Consider the following 27,070-nt stretch of genomic DNA (forward strand, 5'->3'; position numbering starts at 1 on the left):
CTGTATAAAAAAATGGCATATGCACATTTGTGCACAATTTACTCTTTATGAATCAGAATCATCTTGTACATGTGCGTACATAAATGCGCTGTGAACCCCACCTTGTTGCCACACCATACATGGACTATGCTAATGAACTTCACACACATGCAATAACACTACTACAGATCTTCATTGGCTGGTAGAGCCGCCTCCCACCTAATGGAGCGAGACCCCACTACCTGTATTCGAGGAGTCCTGCGGTGTGATCTGCATGGCATTATAGTCCTCCTCCTCTAGGCCCTGGTGGCGTGGAAAGGCATAAGGCACCAGAGTCTGAGTGGGTACCCATTATCAAATGGCGCATGGGACGACATGATTGCTGTTACAACGTATAGTGTAGGCCATGTCAAGCACTGAGGCTTCAGCCAGTTACCTCCAATAAGCCAGCCATCATGTACAGCACAATCAGCAAGTCGTCTTCCAATGCTGGTTTGCCTTAAAATAAATGAATCACCGGTTTACCCAGGCCACTGAGCCACAGTGCTTGTCGGTCTTAATCTTGGCATCACAGATGACTTGTGCATTAATGGAATGTAACTGCTTACGGCTGTCATTCTCACTAGATGTCTTTATTGCAATATGAGTCAATTGCCATCACTACATTAGGAAAATTGGACACTGCTATAGATGCATGCATGCATAACCGAGCCATATGGAAACAGAATGTTAGGCCTCATCAGTCTGTTCAAGGTTTCCAGTACAGCAGACATGACAGAGCTGAAGTTTGGCCGAGATATTCCTGACCTGTCGGCCTGCTTCCGAAAAGTCAAGTGTTGTTAAAACCCGGATATGAGTTGGTGTAGCCCGATTTCAAGCAGTCTGTCTTTCTAATGATGGTCCCATCTCAGCACATAGTTCCAAGAGAAAAGCTTTTGAAAGTCTAAATCCACTCATAAGCCAGTTGTCATCTCAGGAAAAAAATCCAACTGGTCCCTAAAAGCTCATTCCCTTCGCATATGAACATTTGTATAGTCTTCAGGCATGCCAAGCAGGCTATTTTGTGTCAAACCAGGCTATGAAAAAGCTGTAGGGGATGAGACTTATAGCTTTATGTACCGCTGGGTTTTTACTGTACTTTAGTTTCTAATCCTTAGAATTGACAAAAGGAAGGTTATATAAACTGACCAAAAACCACAAAAGTTGTTCAGTGCAAATACACAGCGTTGGCCCACTTGAAAGGGAACTAAAATAGAGTCTATATGTCATATGAGGTTTAATATGTTTATCACATCAACGTACATTATAATAATGACTTGGTGATAGGAATTATTGTGCCCAGGAATCACAATTTAGCTGGTTTGGATACATTTCCCTACTTGATAAATAGTGTTGTTGTTTCCCACTTTCTACAAGATTTGGTGTGTAGATGGGTCAGAGATGCCATAAATGTTTTCCCATCAAGTTTTCTTCTTTTTTATTACACTACCATGGCTGTTCGTTTGTCTGTCCAGGATTTGAAATCACCTGTAGCTCACAAACCGTTTCACCTATTGACCTGAAATTTGGTACACATATACTACGTGACGTCTACTGTCCGCTTTCGGGGTGATGATTTTTATTACTCTTTTTATTTTTATTTTATTTTATTGTAGAATCAACTCTCAGCAGCGGCCAGCAGGGCGGCCATGTGGCACATGCGTACTGGCGCCGTTCTCATTCTCTACCACCTTTGCGGTCACTTCTCCTACCTCTTCATATCTTAAATCATTCTTGAGGCAGATTGAAGACTTAAGTGCCAGCTTAAGTGAAAAATTAAGAAAAATGTACTAAGTAATTGCAACACAAAAACTAACTTAATCAGTTTTAATCCGAAAAGATGCTGACGGAAGAAGAGAAGCAGTGGGCCGCTAGAGTTGAGAAAAGAAGAGCTGCTCAGGAAGCAACAAGCGCATCAACCTCTGAGCAAATGAATGGTAAATGTACAGAGAAAGAGTCCGAAAACTAGGAATGCTCAAGTCAAGTGTATTCACTACACATTATCGTGCAGTGTGCCGTTACTGGTCTTTTATATTTTACAAAATTTGTGAGAATTGCTGCATACACACAATTCAAGTCTCTGTATATGCATACGCAAGTTTTATAAATCTGACCCCAGGAATTGACCCCTGATCCCTGGAGGTGTGCAGTACCTCTACAACCTACATTATCAAAATGAACTTAAAACTGAAGTAGGCTGTACTAAACACAGACATATTTTATACGTGATCTCTCCTACAAACCATTTTGCATGTTGATTAGCACATGCAAGTAAGAATTTCTCTGTACTCTGTTCATGTGACAACAGTGACCCCAAAAACCTGCATGTTTTTTGCATCACTTATTCGTCTTAAAGGTACTGTGGCATCTGCAAGTCTTGTCATCAATCCTTGTCACGTAAAGCTCCGACCTCCTCATCCACTAATTCTTTCATCACTTCTGAGGCAATAGAGGAAGGAAGATGCATGTAATTTGATGAACTCCGTCTAGAATGCTCATTTTTGTCTGGACGCTTCACCGATGACCATGGCTGGCGAAGTCATCTACTCCACTTTCAATTTTTCCCAGGCTGGAGTCAACACAGCTGCCAAACCTCCAGGTAAGACTTTAAAAGGTAAACTTTCAGAGGGTCCTCTTTTGGTTTTTCAAGCAGCAGAAAATGCACAATCAAGGAATGTAGGCTTTGGGTTTAGGGCTGTAAAAGGGAGAAGAGATATGTGGAAGTCTGCCAGTGTCACATTAAGGATGGCCTGTTTCAGTGTCCTGCTCTGTGACCTGTGTGATCTGAGCCAGGATAGAACCTGAAGATGTTAGAAGCCAAACTTTTCATCATCAACTGAGGCAGAAAATAGAAAAAAACCCACAAATGACAGGCAGGAAGTCAAAGCCACTATTTCACACAGAGCAGCTGAGGCACTGCCATTGTCACTTAACTTCCCCCTTTTTAATGAAAATAACTAAAAAAAAATGAAGACAAAGTAAATCAGTCATCACAGAGTTAGACTCAGGAGAGACTGGAGAACCTGCCTGCTGACTATTGCTGATTTTTTCAGGTTAGTGAAGCTTTTTGCTTTGCAGACTTCATTATGGTAATGCATATCATAATTTTTTTTGTTTTGTTTTGTTTTACCCAACCATAACTTAGATAATAGCCATGTCACATTATGTGACTTTTCCAGCAATTTACAGTTGTAGAGTTCATTTATATAATCTTAGCGAGTCAGAGGCAGTCGTGACGTGCTCCAGTGACTGCCAGTCACACACTGTGACATACCCCGTAACAAAGTCCAACTAGTCTTTGACTCGTTCTGACAAAATCAAACAGGTCTTATTTTGTCTTTAGGCACAGGGCAGTTTCTGTGCGGATGAGAGCCGATAACCAATGGATGCTAATCCAGAAGTATAATGCCTATAATGCAGTGACAAAAAATGAGGAATACTAGTGTGTTGGATGTAGCAAACAGAAGTTGGGCTTATCTGTCTGAAGTCTCATGCCTTATACACTACTACAAAATGGGAAAAAAAGAAAAAAGAGGCCTAAGAATGAGGCTGTACGCACCATACGTAGAAAGAATTCATGCAGCAATGGCTCCATCAGGCAGCATGCTATTAGCCGTCAGAGAATGAGGCCAACTCGTGATACTTTGGAAATGTGAAACTGCACTGGAAAGTTGTTGCAGGATTGCATAATTTGACATCCCCTTTGACTAGATGTTGTGTAATGTGACATTGGCTTTAATTAATGTTGAAAAAACAACTAGCAGCAGTCTGACTTTGGGTGGATTAGTTAAAATATATTAAATCTATCTCAAGGTGCCTCATTTGGAACTACAAGAAAGAAATATGCAGACACAGGAGTGTAAATGAATATTCATTACAGATAAGTGAATGGGATTAAACAGACATTATACTAGTAAAGTGTAGCATGTGCAGCAAGTCTGATAGAGACACCGTGCAGGAAACCCGCATCACAAGATAAAAGGCAAATCTGCGGCTGGCTAATAGAGTTTTCATTTACCTGAGTGGTATAACTGGTGGTTTTGATTCAAAGGGTCATAAACTTTCATGCCAGGGAGGACAGCTGCTAGGACAGGGAGAACAAGAAAATGGCATCACCAAGCTAGCTGCCAGATCCGCAGCTGGTTAAATGGCATTCTCTAGAAATGACAGCTCCGACTCCATCTGATTCCCACTGTTGGCATCTTAAAGATTAGCTAACTAAGAAAGCTTGATGGACTGGATAGTCTCCTGTTGTTTGTCAAATTTTGTATGTTCCTGTGTTTTGCTGAGAAGGGTTAATAGCTGAGAGGGGGCCATCATCGTATAACTGTGAATTTCCCATTGGGATTAATAAAGTATCTATCTATCTATCTATCTATCTATCTATCTATCTATCTATAACTCATATAACACTCACACACATAAGCAGATCAAGGTTCATTATGCTATCATAGGCCTTTCTCAACTCCTTTTATTACTCATAAATTAATTAAAGTACAATGCACATAGTCATCTTTGAATTAACAGGGTGTTTTTACACAAATAACAAACATATTCATTTTATATTGTATACATTGTTCCATCCAGAACTTTATAAGCATCATTGTTTACAGAAATAAAGAAATCAACAACAAATAGCAGGAAGGTAAAGTTAAACAAACCATACAATGGAAGCTAAATTTCAAAGCAGAAACGGCACGAGTATGTGTTGCCAAACTTGACAGCTTTTTAATTTATTGACACAAGAATTACTGATCAAGGTTTTAGAATTTTGAAAGCTACATGACATACCATTCTGTAGCTCACTGCAAGACAAGAACCCATCCTGGACATGATGCCGTGCCCTCTTGGAGTGTGGTGGTGGGGATTTAAATTCATGATGCTTGATCTGTGAGGAAGAAGGAGTAACCACTGTACGACCATGCTGCACAATACTGACTCTTAAATACAGAAGGCACACTGAGGTTTCACATTTCTATCATCCATATGTATTTTATTTCCTCAGAATTAAAATAATATGGAAGGTGGGTTAAGAGTTCTTCAAATAAGCAGAATGAGGTAGCTAGCCAATGCCATTAAGATGGGACATTCATTAAGAGGTGGTGCTCCACATCTCTCAGCTTTAAGAAGTGCAGCTACAACTCATAACCCTAAAATATCCAAACCAGTGAGATATTTGAATTGTTGTATGTGTCCACAGGGAGGCGCCCCAGAGCACTTAACACCAGACACAACTCAGCAGAACACAATTTCAGGTACTTTCCCAGATTTAAGACAGTCCAGCACAGTATAACACATAAATAAGCACCATCCACCTCCTTCCACTACTCCTCTGTAAGCATTTTTCAAGATGGTCTCCTATCCAAGTACTGGTCAGGCCCAAACATGCTTATCTTCAGATGGCCTGTGCATGTGGTATGGCTGCTTACTTTAAACTGCTACCACCCTGCTCAACCAGTACAGTGACATCATAGTGGCCTGGCATCCATGATATCATTGGAATATATCTTTGAAGCACATATACACAGTACATAATAATAAAAGAATATTTACATTTTACACATGAAAAATAATAAATAATAATTTAAAAACAACAAAAATGACAAGAAAAATTAAAATAAACATAAGCTAGGGAGTAACCCTTGGTTGTAACATAACAGTACTAGAATTGAGGGTGGTCTTTACTGGTCATTCAGGTTCACATGGGACTCAACACATGCAAAGAAAGAAGAAGATGTGAGGTAGAATTCAAATTGGTTGACAGGCTGTATTAGCATACCATATCACTGTGAGATTTTAAGAAAATATAGAAAATTCTTGGCAATTACCATTTTTCTCTCCTTACCTCCAAAAAACCTATTTAGGAAGGCTTTACAAAAGAAAACACTTTTGTACCATCTCTTTCACTTACACCTGTAGCTATAAACCATATTGTTCTACACACCATCCTACACGCTAATGTTCTGGTAAAAATATTAGAAAAATTAGAATCGAGGACTTGAAGATGAAGTGCAAAGTCAGGAAGCACACCAAGATCATAAATGAGGAATTCAACTCGATCTTTCATCAAACCAAAACAAAACCCAAAACTGCAGTCAAAATAACGCTGCCAAAGAATTAAATAAAAGAAAAAGAGAGTGCTAAGGATATCTGTCAGGTCGCTGTTATTACAAGGTTTAATTGACGGGAAGATGTGTTACAGGCAATTCATTTTACAATATTGATACCAAGCAAAAATACTTTTAATGTGCCAGTCCATTTCAGAGTTATGCAATGTTAACCAAGGACAACTTCATATTATTTGAGCTATCAGGGAAGGAATAACAAAAAAAAAAAAAAAAGAGATCTTCCACATGAAAAACCCTCAATGTCAATCTTAATTGGATGTGCAACGAATTCCAGTACACCTGAACCGATCGGGTTCCCATCCACTGACAAAATGCTGCATTTAATTTTAAGAGGGTATGTGCAACTGTTGTATAAAACCTGCAACTGTGCTGATAAAAGTTTCTGTAGCCCCCGAGTCAGTAAGTGCTTTATAGTTTTTACCTTCGATTTTTAAAGGCACATACAAACGATTTTTAAAATCCCAGAAAAACATAATATTTATTACGAAATATGCCATCAAAAGCAATTAAAAGATTAAACAGAACATAATCACATCAGCTAAATCCCTATACATACAGTATGTATTTAAACAGAGTTACAGCACATTGGTTGATTTATGTTGTTTTAAATGTGCTCTATTTATAAAATTGACTTGATTTGAAAGTAAACATATGTATAATTATATAGAGCAAAAAACATATGCAGTATGTCTGTGAAGCAATTTAAAGTCTAAATTACAGTGAATATTACTTAGTGATTTTTTTGAAAACTTGCTACAGTCCTCAGCACTAATTTCCAATATTCTAATGTGAATATTTAGTAGCATTTATACTTTGATTTTTACTGAGCTTTCTCAGGAATGCCTCTATACAACAATCCTGAAATAGGGACACTCCTGTCTGACTTCATTTGAAAACTTCAAATGAAGTGCAACATTCTGATGATAAGAACCAAAAATGAGCGCTGTGCATAAAATATGATGGCTGTCCCGTAGAGATCAGAAAAATGTGGCCTCTGTTTAAAAATGGCATCTTTCTAGATTCTGTGAAATATACATGGAGGGTGACTGACGTCAATGGGCTAAAGAAAGCTTTGTCAAAATTCAAGGTCATTTGTTGGGAAGTAATCTGATAATTTGCTTTAAAGATGTGAAAATAGCATTTAAAGTGATAAGAAGGTCAGAATGTTATAGATTGCTTAAATTGTTAAGTTTTTCCTTCTTAGTTTTTTTTTATTGCTTGAATTTTTGGTTATCATAAAATCAGCTAGTCTTAACCACATGAAACAGGAAATGTTAGTAAACAAGAGAATGTCTGCAGAAGACAAGCTTCCAAAGAAGGGACTTTCCACTGTTGATAGGCAGTCCAGCAAAATCATATCTTAAGAAGTGTCAAGTTCTACCAGTCATTTTCTGGACTTTTCAAATGCACAAAAAGGTCCTGGAACTGTTGGATACCTCATCTCATCATCTGAAACTTCTGGTGAGGGTTGCAGCAGCAAAAGGCCAAGCAGGTCAGTCCAGACTTCAATGATCCTAGCTCAGATTCCAGCTCTTCCTGGAAAATCTCTTCAAACTGCTGCCATGCTTGAGCTTTTGCTTCCCCAATCACTTTCACAGCAGTCCACTTAGCCTGTCGGTACCTTTCAACTGAGTCAAGAGATCCCAGAGAGAACTCTTCCCCGAAGACCACCTTCTTGCAAACTTTCCTCACCTCTAGTGTCCACCATCAGGTCTTGCCACCATGCGATGCCCTAACTTCCTTATGACCACATCTTTTAGCAGCTGCTTCCACAATTGAGATGTTGAATAAGGTTCATTTGGACTCATTGTCCCCGACTTCACTCTGCACATGTGATAAGTTTTCTTAGAGATAGGAGCTGAACTTATCATGAATAGAGGCCACAGTCAGATGTTCCCAGGACGCCCTAACTGCTCATCTAGACTTACTAGGTCTATCCGGCCTAAGCTACATCTCTGGTTTTTGAATCTCTAACTCACTACCAAGTGGTGATCAATCAACAGCTCTGCCCCTCTGCTCATCCGTGTGTCTAAGACACATGGCCCCATGTCGGATGACACAACTACAAAGTCTATCATCGACCTTGGGCACAAGGTGTTCTTGTACCAGGTACACTTCTGAGTCTCCCTCTGTCCAGACATGGTATTTATGATGGACAATCCATTACTAGCAAAGAAATCCAAGATCAACTCACTGGTTCAGATCCAGCAGGCAGTTCCTCCCAATCAAGCCTCTTCAGATATCTCCATTATTCCTGACATGAGCATTGAAGTCATTTTATAAAACTCAGTGAGTCAGTGAGGTGACCCTTTCAAGAACCTCACCCACCTTCTCAAAGAAGGCTGAATACCCCAAACAGCTTTTTGGTGCATATGCTCAAGCAACAGTCAGACTTTTCCTCTCTGTTACTTGTAGCAGCATTAAGGCAACCCACTCATCTAGTAGAGAAAACTGACATTGCACAGTCATCAGCCCAGGGCTTATGAGTATCCCCACACCCACCTGAAGTCTTTCATACAGTATATTGTAACTTCAGAGTAGCAGGGAGACCACCCCCACCCAAGACGTTTCGTTTCAGAACCTATACTATGTGTGGAGATTGTCATGACTGGGTAGTCCCAAAAGTATGAAAGCTCCAAAATACTTTCCAAGAAAGGGCCCTGAAAAATATAAAAAAATAAAAGGTTTATTTTAATCAAAAGGATCTTCAATACAGAGAGTTCCAGAAAGCTGAAATGAGTTGCATTAAAGGCAAGGCAATCACAGCAAACAAAGTCCCAATACAGAATCCAAAGACGTAGTCGAGAAACAGAGGACAGGTTTGAAGAGTCCAGAAAATCCACAAAAGCAGTAGCACAAGGCACAGTAAACACAAGGACACTCCACTCCCTAGTGCATTCGGAAAGAACTGCTAGGAACTATGGAAGGCCCTCCCATAAATAGGGGAGGAGGGTTGTTCCGGGCGGTGATTGGAAGGTGGCCTCACCCTTGGGAAACCACCCACAAAACACAATGGACATAGCCTAAGTCATCATCACTCACAACTGAACACAAAGAAAAATATACGTAATAAATAAAAGAAACATAAATACAAATGGTATAAAATTAGACATAATACACCAGAAACATGACTTTGAATTCCAGACAGGGGGGAAATGCTGGCTGAAACATAAGAAAGTGGATATCAATTAGGCACTTTTCCACCGCGGGAACTTTTCCTAGGAACCAGTGAGTTTTTTTGAAACTCAAAAACTTTTGTTGCATTCCCACTGCAAAAACTTGGACAATTTCTAATTACTGGTAGGTAGTTCCTGATATGTTTTGTAGCTCCTTCTCCTGAGTATGGACTTTAACCATTCATTTAACCAGGAGCTATTGTTGGTTGGGCCTTCAGTGATGAATCGTGATGATTGGTTGATCACAAGCACTGCCACCCTGTTACAAATCTGTTAGTAGTTTGGACTTTAGAGAATTATCGGAGTAAATCAAGTACAATACATCACATCACTCTTCATAGCCGCTCTCCTGGGGCCTCATGCATAACGCCGTGTGTAGAATTCGCACTATAACATAGCGTAAGCACAAAAGTTGAAATGTGCAGAAAAATCCAGATGCAGGAATCTGTGCGTTCGCCAACTTCCGCGTTCTTCCGCTACATAAATCCCATTCAGCGTGGAAATAAATGCATGTGCACGAGCCTGCTGTCCCGCCCCAACTCCTCCCAGAATTACGCCTCTTTGAATATGCAAATCAATATAAATAGCCCTTAAGCCCAGCGTTCTGTGAAAAGACAATGGCAAAAGTACAAGGAAGAATTGAAGAATTTCAGCGAATATCAAATGGAGGCAAAGAAAAACGTACTATTTGTTGGTTTAAACAGTTATATAAGAAACAAAAGGAGGTTGATTGAGTGACATAGCGTGTCGGAGAAACTCAAACGCTCAAGTTCACAAAGTCGCACAGTGCCCGAAAATAAAAAAGTTGTCACATATCAAAGTCGGCGTGAAAGGCGACTCGTAGCCCAACTTCTGAGTGTCATATAAAGCTTATTAGGGTACAGTGAAAAAAAAAATAAGGCACACAGTGTGAAAAAAGCACGAAATGTCAACTTTAATCTCGAAATTTCCACTTTAATCACGTAGTTTATTATTGTCATTAAAGTAGAACATCATAAACTTCATCTTAAAATTGTTTAATTTACTAGTTTCTCAAATCCCATCGTAACTAAAGTAGCACGTTAAATGCTTTGTTTTGTATTTGATCTTATATGTGCTCTATGTGCCTGAATCACTACGTGCTCTTCCTCCGACAGAACACAGAATCCTTTACGTTCGTAATATTACAGCTCTCTGAGTAATTAAAATACTGAGAAGTATACGTGATATAATTTTCATGATGATATGAGTTAAAGCATGTTATTAAACATGGGGACACGGTGGCGCAGTGATTGTTCATGTCCTACAGCAAGATGCTTGCTGTGCCGTGCGAGACCTTCGATGAATTGCTTCATTACAGAAGTACTGTCTTTTTCAAACGTACTAACCCCCAATTCCTGTCCTTACTTTTCTTTCTCCAAATACCCAATCGCCACACAATCAGCTCTGTAATAGATGTTAAGCCATCTGTAAGCTTAGAACGCAGATTCTTCAAAACTTTTAAGGAACATCAAAATATCTTCATAATGTTTAATTATTCTGTCCTTCCAGTGTCGTGCCAGCCACAGCATGAATACAGCGTGAGGCAGGAACAAACCGTGAACGAAGCACAAGCTCGCTAGCGCTGCGGCACCGTGTAGTTAAAGTTAAAGTTTTATCTGTATAATATAATCAACATATTTTGCTGCATTTCATCTTAAAAATGATATCGTCATCATATGTAAATACGCGTTGTATAAAGTGACTCAGGTTGTGCAATATTATAACCGTATCATAAGTACAATTACCTCACGGTAACTTGCAAGTACAAACAGATCCACAAGGAGCACTTGATGGACTGATTGAGTGCGTGTATAGTTCTTGGGATGAAACTGTTTGTGAAGCGTTGGTTGGATGAGAGCAGTTCAAATAGCAAATGGCTGAGGCAGCAAGTGCTTGATGCTGTATACTGATAATTCTCTTTCCGATCAGCTGCTGTAGATCTGTGATTCACACTCAGATACAGTAATATAAATACTCCGAGTGGTGCAGTGCGAGTAATATGGAAAAAGATGATCCACTGTGGCAACACCTAACGGGAGCAGCTGACAGAAAAAGAAGATGGTGCAGCGAGAGTAACAATGCTAAAGCAGTTATGGTATTTAGAATAGTTTGACCATTCTGTGGACCATTATATTGTTACAGGTTAATTACAATCAGATGCATTAAATTTTGCATTAAATCTTTGGAGTTTTCCTTTGTCAAAACGATCTTTCGTAAATAAACTGCACCAAAGAGAGTTAAGTGTCAACATCAGGCACCATGAATCTGACAATAAGCATGACGCCTATGATAATTTATCTTTATTTTTAACTTTATTAATAGGTTTCTGTTACCAGATTGCACACAACTCACTTTTTTCTGGTTGGCTGTGTGATTGAGCCCTGTAATGATCAGTACATGTGCTTCTTGCCTTACACCCAGTGCTGTTGTGATTATAATAACAACGCAGGTATTTTTATTTCAATAAGATACATATTTTTTTGAGTTGCTTGTTACTTTAAAAATTAATTGGACTACTTAAAGCATATTACTTTTAACACATCACTGGTTTTAAGATTGTGTTACTGAGTTTAGCACTGTACCTTCAGCTCACCAACACACATTTAGCGACTTCTGAAATATGGAGATAGATTATTTAAGCTAGGAGAAGGAATAATGCCTTTGTCTGGACATTTGCCTCTGGAAATGTATTTTGTGGACATTTCTTCTGGCGGCTGCTAAAAGTGTGTGTGAAGCAAATACATGTGCAGGCCAACAGAGTACAATAGTCACATACAGACTGCAAATTCCTTCACAGTAATCCCAGTTAAGGGTTTACATGACCACATAATCAGGTTATTTGCAGAGAAATCTACCTCTGTTAACCAGGTTTCTCTGAGGCCAATAGCCCAGCTTCTCTAACCACAATGTGGTTTACTTGGCATTTTAGGAACCAGGTTTCTGTGAATAAATGGGTTATTGAGGCGCTTGTAAACCCATCCAATGACTAATTAGTGGGCTGCTTATATTGTAAACTGCTTGCCATACATTTCGTGAATCTCTCGTGAGATGTTTGATATAGCACCACATATTTTTATAAAATCCATTGTTCCTTGAAGGATAAAAGTGCAGACCAGAACTATGAATCAGAAAGTGCTTCATACTTACTGTAAATCTAAATGACTTTGGGCTTGAGTGGCAGAAGCAGAAAGTTGAAAAAATGACATGATCTGTGAGTGAGTTATGGATGTTTATTTTTTCTACAGATAACTGTGAGGATGTCACCTATTCACAGGTGAACTTGAAGACCTCCACTATCAACCAAGATGGTACACCTGTGGCCCCTTCTAATGGTGAGACTCGTGTTGACCCCAACAACTGCTGTCTTGTCTAAGCATGCCTTGCGGCACTAATTATATACTGTATGGTCTCTTCCAGGGTTAAAAATCTCAGAAACAGAAAGCAAAGAACATCCATTCAGAAAGAAGATTTTGGTAATGCTCTGCCTTCTATTTTTGGGCACTGTGCTCACAGCTATTATTTGTAGTGAGTATTTAGCATTATTTCTTTTTTGGTTAAGGGTGCGGTGGAAAGGTGCCTTAGAGCAGGGGTGCCCACACTTTTTCGGCTTGAGAGCTACTTTTAAAATGACCAGGTCAAAATGATCTACCTACATTAAAAATGCTAATTATACATATACATTGGGACACGCAAACCCCTCCACCACGATAAGGTCCTAGGAGCTCTGTTGTCCGGGGCTTTATGCCCCTGGTAGGGCCACCCAAGGCAAACTGGTCCTAGGTGAGGGATGAGACAAAGAGCGGTTAAACAAACCTCCTATGAAGAAAAACAATTTTGGACGACGTTTTCCCTTGCCCGGACGCGGGTCACCGGGGCCCCACTCTGGAACCAGGCCTGGAGGTGGGGCTCGATGGCGAGCGCCTGGTGGCCGGGCCTGCACCCATGGGGCTCGGCCGGGCACAGCCCGAAGAGGCAACGTGGGTCCCCCTTCCCATGGGCTCACCACCTATGGGAGGGGCCAAGGAGGTCGGGTGCAGTGTGAGTTGGGTGGTGGCCGAAGGCGGGAACCTTGGCGGTCCGATCCTCGGCTACAGAAGCTGGCTCTTGGGACGTGGAATGTCACCTCTCTGAAGGGGAAGGAGCCTGAGCTAGTGCGCGAAGTTGAGAGGTTCCGGCTAGATATAGTCGGGCTCACCTCAACGCACAGTTTGGACTCTGGAACCAATCTCCTTGAGAGGGGCTGGACTCTGTACCACTCTGGAGTTGCCCCCGGTGAGAGGCGCCGAGCAGGTGTGGGTATACTTATTGCCCCCCAACTTGGAGCCTGTACATTGGGGTTTACCCCGGTGGACGAGAGGGTAGCCTCCCTTCGCCTTCGGGTGGGGGGACGGGTCCTAACTGTTGTTTGTGCGTATGCATCGAACAGCAGTTCGGAGTACCCACCCTTTTTGGAGTCCCTGGAGGGGGTGCTAGAGGGCATACCTTCTGGGGACTCCCTCATTCTGCTGGGAGACTTCAATGCTCATGTGGGCAATGACAGTGAGACCTGGAAGGGCGTGATTGGGAGGAATGGCCCCCCCGATCTGAACCCGAGCGGTGTTTTGTTATTGGACTTCTGTGCTTATCACGGATTGTCCATAACGAACACCATGTTTAAGCATAGGGGTGTTCATATGTGCACTTGGCACCAGGACACCCTAGGCCTCAGTTCGATGATCGACTTTGTGGTCGTGTCGTCGGACTTGCGGCCACATGTCTTGGACACTCGGGTGAAGAGAGGGGCGGAGCTGTCAACTGATCACCACCTGGTGGTGAGTTGGCTTCGATGGTGGGGGAGGATGCCGGTCAGGCCTGGTAGGCCCAAACGTGTTGTGAGGGTCTGCTGGGAACGTCTGGCAGAGCCCCCTGTCAGAAGTAGCTTCAACTCCCACCTCCGGCAGAACTTCGACCACATCCCGAGGGAGGTGGGGGACATTGAGTCCGAATGGGCCATGTTCCGTGCCTCTATTGTTGAGGCAGCTGACCGGAGCTGTGGCCGTAAGGTGGTCGGTGCCTGTCGTGGCGGCAATCCCCGAACCCGTTGGTGGACACCGGCGGTGAAGGATGTCGTCAAGCTGAAGAAGGAGTCCTACAGGACCCTTTTGTCCTGTGGGACCCTGGAGGCAGCTGATAGGTACCGGCAGGCCAAGCGGAATGCGGCTTTGGTGGTTGCTGAGGCAAAAACTCGGGCGTGGGAGGAGTTTGGGGAGGCCATGGAGAACAACTTTCGGACGGCTTCGAGGAGATTCTGGTCCACCATCCGGTGTCTCAGGAAGGGGAAGCAGTGCAGTGTCAACACTGTATATGGTGGGGATGGTGCGCTGCTGACCTCGACTCGGGATGTTGTGGGTCGGTGGGGGGAGTACTTCAAAGACCTCCTCAATCCCATTAACATGCCTTCCAATGAGGAAGCAGAGCCTGGGGACTCAGAGGTGGGCTCCCCCATCTCTGGGACTGAGGTCACCGAGGTGGTCAAAAAACTCCTTGGTGGCAGGGCCCCGGGGGTGGATGAGATACGCTCGGAGTTCCTCAAGGCTCTGGATGTTGTAGGACTGTCTTGGCTGACACGCCTCTGCAACATCGCATGGACATCAGGGACAGTGCCTCTGAATTGGCAGACCGGGGTGGTGGTCCCCCTCTTTAAGAAGGGGGATCGGAGGGTGTGTTCCAACTACAGAGGGATCACACTCCTCAGCCTCCCTGGAAAAGTCTATTCAGGGGTCCTGGAGAGGAGGGTCCGTCGGATAGTCGAGCCTCGGATTCAGGAGGAACAGTGTGGTTTTCGTCCTGGTCGCGGAACAGTGGACCAGCTCTATACCCTTAGCAGGGTCCTGGAGGGTGCATGGGAGTTTGCCCAACCAGTCTACATGTGTTTTGTGGACTTGGAAAAGGCATTCGACCGTGTCCCTCGGGGAATCCTGTGGGGGGTACTCCGAGAGTATGGGGTACCGGCCCCCCTGATAAGGGCTGTTCAGTCCCTGTACGATCGGTGCCAGAGCTTGGTCCGCATTGCCGGCAGTAAGTCAAACCCGTTTCCAGTGAGAGTTGGACTCCGCCAGGGGCTGCCCTTTGTCACCAATTCTGTTCATAACTTTTATGGACAGAATTTCTAGGCGCAGCCAGGGCGTTGAGGGGGTCCGGTTTGGTGGGCTCAGGATTGGGTCACTGCTTTTTGCAGATGATGTTGTCCTGTTTGCTTCATCAGGCCGTGATCTTCAGCTCTCTCTGGATCGGTTCGCAGCCGAGTGTGAAGCGGCTGGGATGAGAATCAGCACCTCCAAATCCGAGACCATGGTCCTCAGCCGGAAAAGGGTGGAGTGCCCTCTCAGGGTTGGTAGCGAGATCCTGCCCCAAGTGGAGGAGTTCAGGTATCTCGGGGTCTTGTTCACGAGTGAGGGAAGAATGGAGCGTGAGATCGACAGGCGGATCGGTGCGGCATCCGCAGTAATGCGGGCATTGCATCGGTCTGTTGTGGTGAAAAAGGAGCTGAGCCGCAAGGCGAAGCTCTCAATTTACCACTCGATCTATGTTCCTACCCTCACCTATGGTCATGAGCTATGGGTAGTGACCGAAAGAACAAGATCGCGAATACAAGCGGCTGAAATGAGTTTCCTCCGCAGGGTGTCTGGGCTTTCCCTTAAAGATAGGGTGAGAAGCTCAGTCATCCGGGAGGGGCTCAGAGTAGAGCCGCTGCTCCTCCGCATCGAGAGGAGTCAGATGAGGTGGCTCGGGCATCTGATCAGGATGCCTCCCTGGTGAGGTGTTCCGGGCACGTCTAACCGGGAGGAGGCCCCGGGGAAGACCCAGGACACGCTGGAGGAACTATGTCTCTCGACTGGCCTGGGAACGCCTTGGGATTCTCCCGGAAGAGCTAGAAGAAGTGGCTGGGGAGAGGGAAGTCTGGGCATCTCTGCTCAAGCTGCTGCCCTATTATATATATACTAGGGGGCTCCGCCCCCTGCTCGCTTCGCTCGCCAACCCCTGGTGTTGGGAATGACAAAGAGCGTGATGTATGAATGAGATATAGAATAGTGTGACGGTGTAGATGATGCAAATAGAAAGCACCCAATAAAGTGTGTGGCACAGTGTAAAGGTTTATTTGAAAATTTCTTTGTACACGCCGTTTAAGTGTAAAAGGTAATTCCAGCTCAGAACTTGTAAGGTCATTTAAGATGGTTATTGTTGTGATCAGAGTCAAGTTTGTCAGAGCTTAGAAAGAGTTGTGTCTTTCCAGGAAGTAATGGAATGACTTGGGTATTTATGTTTTCCACATTAATATTTTTTGGACATAATATAGTGCGTTGTGTTAAAAGGGGCATTTGGTCTAATGAGATTGCTGTTCCAAATCTCTCTGTAACTAAGTCGTCGCAGATAAAGGCTTGAGGAATTGTAATAATATGTGGGTGAAGTCCATCTGTATTGGTGAGTGTACCATCTCTCAGTTGTAATAAGCAATTGTTATGATCTGGTTCTGGACATCGTATCTTTTTTACTAACTGTATCTTTTGAAAGCAATGCCAATTGTCTGCGTATTTTAAGGTGCACTGAACAATAGCTGAGTGAATGGCATCTGGAAGAATAGCTAATCACTGTCTAAAATCTCCTCCTCATAAAAGTACCTTTCCTCCAAATCGAATATTATTATTCATAAACGTTTGTTCATGACATTGAACATTCATCAATAAACAACATTTTTTCAAGACGGATGTCACGTGCAGTGCCACCGTTAATGTTCATAGTGGATTCTGATTTGTAGGATCTAATGTAGTTGATAAAGATTTCACTTTCAGGTACATCGTCAGTTATAAGCCTCTGTAGATATTCAGTATATGAATGTAAAGAAGGCAGTCTAATTTGACCCTTTTGACAACAACGTGTAAATGTATAACTTGTATTGCCAGTTGTTTCTTCAGGGAAGTGAACTGAATGACAATGATTGCAAATGACATTCATTAATCCGAATGAATTTTCCTGGTGTATGTTTTGCTTGTGCCGTTTGAGAGGCGCGTTGTTGCATGTGTAGTATTTGGGACGTGTTGTTTTGGAGCTGTAATCGATTTGCCTGTGCTGTGTGAGAAGCCCGTTGTAGCCTTCGCTGCCATTAACGTATGTCTGAGACGGGAGGTGTTTCGTTTTGAATCCGTGCCTGTTGTGATGCAGCACTTTGATTGATAGTTTGCGTCATGTGGATCTAGGATGTAGATTTGTGCATATTAAATGAACTATTGTAGGATCTAATGCAGTTCATAAAGTTTTTACTTTTAGGTACATCGTTAGTTAGAAGCTTTAGTTGAGCTTTGCGTATTTGGAGTCGAGTCATTTTTTCTTTTAGAAATATGGATAAGTAATAAGGAGTATTGCACTCACTGTTAATATGGAGCCTTTTCTGCGGTTGAACGGTTAATAGTGCCTTATTGTAATGAGATCCACCTATGCTGCATAGCCGTCTATTTTGTTGTTTCTTTCGTGTTCGTGTGTTTGTTCCTGTTATCCTTTCCTTTTCGTTTTGTACTGCGTATTTTAAGGTGCACTGAACAATAGCTGAGTGCATGGCATCTGGAAGAATAGCTAATCACTGTCTAAAATCTCCTCCTCATAAAAGTACCTTTCCTTCAAATCGAATATTATTATTCATAAACGTTTGTAGAAGTTTATGAATGGTGTTGAGTAAGTGACTTCATGCCATTGAACATTCATCAATAAACAACATTTTTTCAAGACGTATGTCACGTGCAGTGCCACCGTTAATGTTCATAGTGGATACCGATTTGTAGGATCTAATGTAGTTGATAAAGATTTCACTTTCAGGTACATCGTCAGTTATAAGCCTCTGTAGATATTCAGTATATGAATGTAAAGAAGGCAGTCTAATTTGACCCTTTTGACAACAACGTGTAAATGTATAACTTGTATTGCCAGTTGTTTCTTCAGGGAAGTGAACTAAATGACAATGATTGCAAATGACATTCATTAATCCGAATGAATTTTACTGGTGTATGTTTTTCTTGTGCCGTTTGAGAGGCGCGTCGTTGCATGTGTGGTATTTGGGACGTGTTGTTTTGGAGCTGTAATCGATTTGCCTGTGCTGTGTGAGAAGCCCGTTGTAGCCTTCGCTGCCATTAACGTATGTCTGAGACGGGAGGTGTTTCGTTTTGAATCCGTGCCTGTTGCGATGCAGCACTTTGATTGATAGTTTGCGTCATGTGGATCTAGGATGTAGATTTGTGCATATTTGCGTTGTTGATTTGTTTCAGGGTGCACTGTTCCAATGCGATGCAGTATTTGTGCACATATGCGAAAGTAGTATGGGCCATTGCCTTTTGGTGGCCTGATATTTACTCCGGTATATGCAAAAGCAAATGAACTATTGTAGGATCTAATGCAGTTCATAAAGTTTTTACTTTTAGGTACATCGTTAGTTAGAAGCTTTAGTTGAGCTTTGCGTTTTTGGAGTCGAGACATTTTTTCTTTTAGAAATATGGATAAGTAATAAGGAGTATTGCACTCACTGCTAATATGGAGCCTTTTCTGCGGTTGAACGGTTAATAGTGCCTTATTGTAATGAGATCCACCTATGCTGCATAGCCGTCTATTTTGTTGTTTCTTTCGTTTTCGTGTGTTTGTTCCTGTTATCCTTTCCTTTTCGTTTTGTACCCGTGACCGTGTATTCATGACTTGTTTCTTTCTCAGCATGCTAAATATGGATAAGTAATAAGAAGGATCGCAGTCACTGTTAATATGTTTCTTTTTCTGCAGTTGAACGGTTAATAGTGCTTTATTGTAAGGAGATCCACCAATGCTGACACCTATGCTGTCTAGTGTGAAGGTGTTGATGTTCACTTTAGAATATGTGGCTTTGGGTGTCACTTCTTATGGATGTGTGTGTGTGTGTGTTGGGGGGGTTGAGGATTGTTGTCGCGCGAGCGTCTTCTTTCTTTTTGTGTTCCTGTGTCTTGTTGAATCCCCCTCTTTGTGTGTGTCCCGTCCCTTGCTTGTAGGGTCTGTGGGGTGGTTTTGTGTTCTTTTTTTTGTGTTCCATGGGCTTGTTGAACCCCCCTCTTGGTGTGTGTCCCGTCCGGTGCCTGTAGGGGGGGGTGCCTTGCTGTTGTGCGCGAGCCTCTTTTTTTTTTTTTTTTTTTTTTTTTTTGGGTCTAGTTTCGTGTGCAATGTGTTTCGTGCTTTGCTTGCGTTTGAATACTTTTTTATGTGCCGTTTCCTTTTTTCGGTGCTCTTTGCGCCTCATTTCTCAATTTTTCCTGTGCTCACTCCTTTTTTCTGTGGTCTTGTCCGCCTCTCGCAGCCCCTCATCCTTCTCTCTCGCCCTCTTCTATCCGCCTTTCTCGGCTCCTCAGCCGACCCTCACGGACTCTTTTTGCGCCTGCGCAGTACGTCTTTTTGCAGCTACGGCCCATTGCCGGATGTGCCTGCGTCCATCATCCGGTTTAGCATTCTCGGTTAGTAATATGGATATATATATACATACATATACACACATACATATATACATATATATATATATATATATATATATATATATATACATACATACATACTGTAGAAGAAAGATGTTCTCCTGAGCACCTCGTACTCTGTGTATTTGGTGACTAAAAACTTTCATTTCAGCAATGCTTGTAAGCCCGGTTACAAAGGCTATTGAACTGACAAAAATATATTGTGCAAGGGCTCAACAAAATCAGTTTCTATATGATTCAAACTGTTTTCTTGTTTAATTTCCTCAAAGTAAATGAGACAGGGTGAAGAAGTCACAAGGTCGCAGGGGGTACATGACATTTGTCTTTTGGCCAATATTGGAGACTGTAAGAAAATGCTTAGTTAGAGATATAAGAAAAAGCTTAGCTTTTATATATTGTTTTAAGGAACTAACCGTTGTTGTTGTTTTGCAGTACTTGTGTAATTGAAATCACAAGACAAAGCGCTATAAAAACTTTGGGATACCCTGGCCGGGGGGCAGATGAAGGGCGGTGTCCTAGGACTGCGCTTCTCTGTCATTTTACCTTTGCCTGGTGTGTTTGAATAAAAGATTTTTTACTAACTTTAATTATATCTCTCTGTCTTCAGTCACGAGAAACGACACCATAGAAAAAGTGTCCACAATACATACAGTACATACATATATACACATACTGTACATATATTATATTATATTGAATCACGTATCGTAAAGTAGTTTTTATTCCTGAGCTTTCAACTATGATCAAGAGGGGGGGTTTGTACAGTTTATTTACTATGTACATGTTCTTCTTAAGTTAGCATATGCTGGATTTATGTCCAAGTGTCTGTTGATGGCGTTTTCATTTGATAGCCAAGACACGGCCAACTCTGGCACTTTTAGTACTGGCCTTAAATTTTACTTTTACATTGTCCCAGTTGAATGTGTGTCCTGTTGATTTAGTATGTGCATAGATCAATGATAGTGCGTCCTTTCTTCTGATGGCGTTGCGATGTTCCTGTACACGTGTTGTGTCTTTTTGAAGTTTGTCCTATGTATACCGCTGAGCAAGAATATACATTATATTGCCTTTGATTCTTGTAAGTCTAAGCATTATCCTCTGATGAAGACCCCTGGCAGGGGTTGAAAGCTCAGGAATAAAAACTACTTTATGATACGTGATTCATTTTTTTCCCTTTGTAGATCTCCAGCTGCAAATATGCAAACCGTATCACAGACCTTCTCTTCCATGTATATATATATATATATATATATATATATATATATATATATATAGTAATATGAAAAAGTTTGGGAACCCCTCTTAATTCTTTGGATTTTTGTTTAGCATTGGCTGAGCTTTCAAAGTAGCAACTTCCTTTTAATATACAACATGCCTTATGGAAACAGTAGTATTTCAGCAGTGACATTAAGTTTATTGGATTAAAACAAAATATGCAATATGCATCATAACAAAATTAGACAGGTGCATAAATTTGGACACCCCAACAGAGATATTGCATCAATACTTAGTTGAGCCTTTTGCAAATATAACAGCCTCTAGACGGCTCCTGTAGCCTTTGATGAGTTTCTGGCTTCTGGGTAAATTGGCTCCCATGAAAAAAACAAGTATACAAAATAGCAACACAATAATATAACCAAAATTATAATTCAACAATTTTAAAACAAAAATAAAAATTACTATTGTTAAAAAAAATCAAACAAAACAAAACAAAAAGGGTTTTAACAAATTTGTAACAAGAGTATCCGCAGCAATACGACCCAAAAGAGGTCACTTAAACTTGTTCACATTTAATAATAGATAAAATACCTCTTGTATAGAAGATGAAAATAATTCAAATGGTGAACTAGAACAGTATAAAGTGTATAGATAATCAGATGAGTACCACAGGTGCCAGATTCTGACATTTCTGTCTACTCAGAATGAAAAGCAGTTCCATAAGGTGTAAAAACCTTCAATGTCAATGACCATAATATTAATATAATAATAATAATACATTTTATTTATATAGCGCCTTTCCCATGCTCAAGGTGCTAAATGACATGGGATATTCAGTTTCTATTATTCTAAAGTTGCCAGCCTGAGGGACTGTCATCAGTGTACTTGCCCAGAGCATCCAAGAGTTAATTCTATGTAGAATTCATAGAGGAAAAAAAAGAAAAGCACAACAAAACTGTACAGTAATTGTATTGCGTATAATTTGTCTGCGTATTGCCTGTGGTTCCTCCTGTCACTGGCTCTGCCAGACTCCAACTTTCAATTTCCATCCCTGTCCCATCAAATGTCTGCTCCCTAACTAATTTGTATGGTAACAGACACTAACAGGAGGGGCCATTTCAGAAAGACACCCCAGCCAAATCCTGATAACAATGATGTGTGACATGAAAATTTTCTGATCAGAGAGTCAAAGCCTACCATTGCACCGGCCCAAAAAGTCTAGCTGCATGGAGTTCAACTGCAGCCATGAGAAATAAGCAGACCAAAATAGAGAAAAATTACTCTGGTAGAGACACTGGTGCAGCGCAAAATGCATGGGCCCCAGATGGGGACTCCTCCCTAAAATAAGCACTTATACTGGAAGCCCAATTTAACATTCCCATATTTAGAATTTTCACACATTTAGCACTTTATTATTACTGTTCTTGGACATAAAAGCAGCCATTGTCTGAAGATGGCAACATTCACACTGCAACTAAAACTGACTCTTATCCTGATTTTTTTCCTGATAGTTTGCTTTCATTTTTGACTGCTAAGATTAATTTTGTGACTGATCCAAATCTGACCTAAGTACAGATGTCTATCCTGAAGACGCCCCACATGCACAAAATGAATAAAACTGTTCTGTCAGACAGATGCTGATTGCTGCGCTACTTCAAATTGTTTCAGTGCAGAACATCTGAAAATTTGTCAATTGGTAATTGCAAGGAAGAGAAGCAGGAAGCAAAAGATCAGAGCTGTTGGTTTGTATGCACTTATTACTGCTGGTGTTTTGCTCATAGAAAAAAGTGGCCCAAACAATTGGTGTAAAACTGATGGGACAGGTTTGGATGAAAAACTGTTGTTATGAGAGCAGTGTAAATCCCCTCGGGAAAATTTTGATTCCATTCCTTTTTTTTGCTGGTCACACTTCTCTAAACACATCAGATCTTTGTCACATATGACTGAAAAATGGGAAAGGAGCTGCAGTGTGAATGGAGTTTATTTCTGGCTTCAAAACAATGGCACACATGCAATACCCGTGCTTTTATGGAAAGAAAACTATTAATCATAAATAAAAAAAAATTTAAAAACACAATGAACCCAGACCTGTACTAATTGACTTCCGAGAAATTCTTGACAATTTCCTACATTTAATGCTTTTTTTTTGGTCATTAGTCCCTAGAAAAACGCTACCTGGGTGTTCTACCTTATTTCAAACTTCAAATGTTTTCTTGGATACCAAACTAAATTAATCCTGTGTTGTGCCTGGCTAGTTTGTTGCAATTTGGGGGAAAACTGCTATGGAGTTAAAGTATTAAATAATTTGAGAAGCCAATGTTATTTTTTTACCTATTTCTATTTAAACACTGAATATTGGTATTTCTTCCTGGGTCTTGAGTTGTCAAGTTGCTCTGCACATCTTTATTATTAGGCTCATGGCCATCTACAATGGGAAGAGGTGGGCATGGAGGACAAGGAGGAGCAGCATCTTCTGTCACGCTTGCCATGATGCTCGACTTGTGTGACGTACGGTAATCTCTGGTTATGACACTCAGTGGTGGCATTTCACCAGTTATGTCCTCCACTGATGATTTAAACATAGATGTTCTCTTAGGCCAGGTTTATACTTCACGCGACATGACGCACGCTCCAGCGGACACTCCTGCTACGCAAGTGTTTTACTGTTTATACTTACGCACGTACTTTACGTAAATCTGGAAGAATCCACCAGGTGGCAGTGCGTCATATCATCACGGTGAGGATAGGTTCGGCTTCGCTGTGTTGTGAATTGCCTGGAACAGCCATTAAATTCCGATGATACCTTACCGCAATATCTCTGAAAAGGATGAATAATGATTAAATCCATCAATCCAGAGATGTGCCCATTCCAGCTAGCATTGGGCAAGAAGCAGAAATAATCCCTGGACGGGGCATCAGCTCATCGCAAGGTGAATACAAGCACACACATACACTAGCATCATTTTAGTGTCACCAAATCTGCATATCTTTAGAAGGAAACCGGAGCACACTGTGAAAACCCAGCAGGAAAACATGTAAACTCCAGGCAGAGAATACCAGCGACGTGACTCCCTGTGAGACAGCAGTGCTACCACTCTGCCACCGTGTCACCCCCATGTGTGTAATTATTAACAGTATTCATTATTTAAATGAAATTAACAATTTATCTCTAAATTGTAACATACTTACTTATACTTCAAAGTATAAATCTAAGGAATGTAAATGTGTAGAGAGTTGGAATATCATACATTTAATGTGTTCTGTGTGGCGATCTATTGCTGTTTGCCGCTGCTGTCAGGTCAGGAGGAAGCCCCAGAAAAAAAAGACGGCACAGAAGACGGTATGTGAGACTTTTAAAATGTATCATGTCATTACAATCGGGAATATGCGACACTTGAATATAAAAGCACCACAAATGCATCTGTATGTCGGCATTTTGCTTCACCGCATCGAACCATTCATCAAACCTTATAGCGTACACCGATCCACATAGAGGCTTTCTATCACATGTAGATAGTAAACAGAGACTCTGACGTCACATTCCAACTTTTAGCACACTGCGCCCCCCGACTCTTTGCTGGTACTGCAACTCGTGCATGTGTTGCGTTAATTTCTGAGGACCTGCTCAGACGACGCATCAAATGAACGTGTGGCAGCCATGACGCGTGCGCGTACGCGTTCTGAGCGTGACGTATAAATAAGCCCTAAGGCAGAGTTTGGCAATGGATTGTTGTGCCAACTGCTTTCTTTGATAAACACTTAATTATTTTCTTATCTTGATGCAACTCATCGTTGTCTGCTCCCTAACTTTTGCCGATTTCAAGTACTACTGTGCCCACCCGTCAATCCATCTGTTGCCTGTAATGTCACACGATGTGACACAGCAGCAACTTACTGTTTTGTTTAATCTAAAGCACACACATACTTTTTTTGTGCTTCTAAAAATCATACATTTTGTGCTTGTGTTTGTGGAGGTCTGATGAAGGGGCCCTTTGGGTCTGAGGGTCCTCCTGCCTCACAGGGGCTACAGGAGCACTGGTTAGAGAAAGAGAGACAGAGAAAGAAAGATGTGATGTGTGTTATGTTACTAGATGTGATGTGTGTTATGTTACTAGATGTGATGTGTGTTATGTTACTGTTGTTTCAGTTTCCATTTGGATTTCCACAAAAGACACATTGTGCAAAATGGTGACAAAACTACAGGACTGTCAAAGTAAGTAACCACCTCAACCTTCTCACCATCCTGGGGCAGTTCAGAGTGTACAATAAAACGTTTATCATGTTATTCATAGTCTGATAGCAGTATACACAGTATTTTGCATTCCTGTGCTGACTTAATTTTTTTAAAATGTCAGGAGTGAGGTCAGCATCTAGTCTAGTAATAAACACACTTACTATTATTATTATTATAATTGTTTGGAAAAAAAAAAAAAAAAACAGCAACTCTTTCAGGTTTGGTTTCTGTCCTGCAACTGTTGACACCACAACAGGCTATAGCCTTCCACTGATTGTGTAATGGAAAATGCAGGTTTTAGAAAAGAGATGGATGGTTTAAAGATAAAAGAGAATATGAATGCAGCAATCTGAAGATGTTTTAAATCTTTAGAGAGAAATGACCAATTTAAAACAGAGAAGCAGATCAGATTAAGAGGTGTTTAGTAAGCACCTTTAGGAAAAACAGGTACAAAGCAAGGATGAAAGGGAAAGGATTTTGTATAACTAAGGGAGGAAAGATCAATCGCATTACTAAAGGGTTAGAGGAGAAACTTGCAGGGTCACAAAAGAGCAAGCTAGCTAGACACAAAGATCGGTTTCCTTCATTGATTGTTTTGCCAGTATAGAGCTTTAGCCACACTGACCTATCTGTATATGCTGACACTAAGTAGGTTTTTATGAATCCTTCAACCTAGTCTTCTTTCTGTCTCATTTTCCAAAGGTGAAGTGACTCTAAATAGCTCCTTATCCCACTGTTGGCTCATCTTGTCTACAAACCCGACACGAGTGCAGAACAATCTTTCCAATAATTGCCAAGCTGGCCCACAGAGATTTGATCATTTTGGCTGCGCACCAGGTAATGAAGGCTTTACTTCAGGGAAACACTACTGGGATGTGCATGTTGGAAACAGCAACCTGTGGAGAATAGGAGTCATCACGGAGTCTGCTGAGAGGAGAAAAGAATTCCTAATGACAAATAAGAAGGGATACTGGGTTATTAGAAACAACAACAACAATTACACTTTTTTTACAGATGATGAGAACGCGCTGAATCTAAGCTATCAGCCCAATAAGATCAGACTTTACCTTGACCATGAGAAAAAGCAACTGTCCCTATGCGCCATGGACAATAACTCTATAAATGCTTACATTTATACTTATAAAGACATCAATACGTCTGAGAAGTTGTATCCCATTATCTGCACTGGTGACACAAAAGAAATCACCATCAACCCTTCCTGCAAGACTTGAAGAGAAACTCTCCTGAATGTTGGTCTGTCTGCTGAACACGGGGACAACCTGTCCATCCCTCAAATTATACACCTCTAAAAGTTGTCTATATCATGCTGTGTATAATTTCATGATGGTGTATCTTGGTTTGTGTTTCATGTATTGTAGCCCCATTTCTAATAACTAACTCATTAAAAAGGCAGCGAGTGACACTGTTGATTCACCTCTCAGTTAAGTCCTAAAAGTGAAGATCCTGCTTTACAATTTGCAATCTATCAGCATCAAAGTCTTTCAAACCATTGTCATCAAAAAGGTTAAGCAACCTTAGCTTGTTCCTGTTTAAATACAAAGTAAACCAGGTGGTGGCTCAGAAATAAACTCCCATAACTCTATTCTTAATAACATTTGGCAGCTGAGTTCATTAGACTACCCTATCAACTTATCAATAAAGACAACACAAACTGTTGCATCTTACATGGTGAGAAGTTTACATTTATTATACACACTGGAAGCCGTTGTGGAAAAGAGGATGATGGCTGAATTGGATGCCATG

General features: G+C 41.4%; 1 protein-coding gene across 1 annotated transcript; it reads left to right on the forward strand.

Moving 5' to 3' along the window:
- The first annotated feature begins 2,484 nt into the window (after nt 1–2,484).
- LOC114655722 (zinc-binding protein A33-like) lies at nt 2,485–26,727 on the forward strand. Its single transcript, XM_028806917.2, has 5 exons — nt 2,485–2,617; nt 12,589–12,675; nt 12,761–12,868; nt 25,220–25,285; nt 26,009–26,727. The coding sequence occupies exons 1-5, from the start codon at nt 2,539–2,541 to the stop codon at nt 26,536–26,538; spliced, it is 870 nt and encodes a 289-aa protein (XP_028662750.2). The 5' UTR covers nt 2,485–2,538; the 3' UTR covers nt 26,539–26,727.
- The last annotated feature ends 343 nt before the right edge of the window (nt 26,728–27,070 follow it).

The sequence above is a fragment of the Erpetoichthys calabaricus genome, chromosome 8 (assembly GCF_900747795.2).
Source record: "Erpetoichthys calabaricus chromosome 8, fErpCal1.3, whole genome shotgun sequence".
Lineage (NCBI taxonomy): Eukaryota > Metazoa > Chordata > Cladistia > Polypteriformes > Polypteridae > Erpetoichthys > Erpetoichthys calabaricus.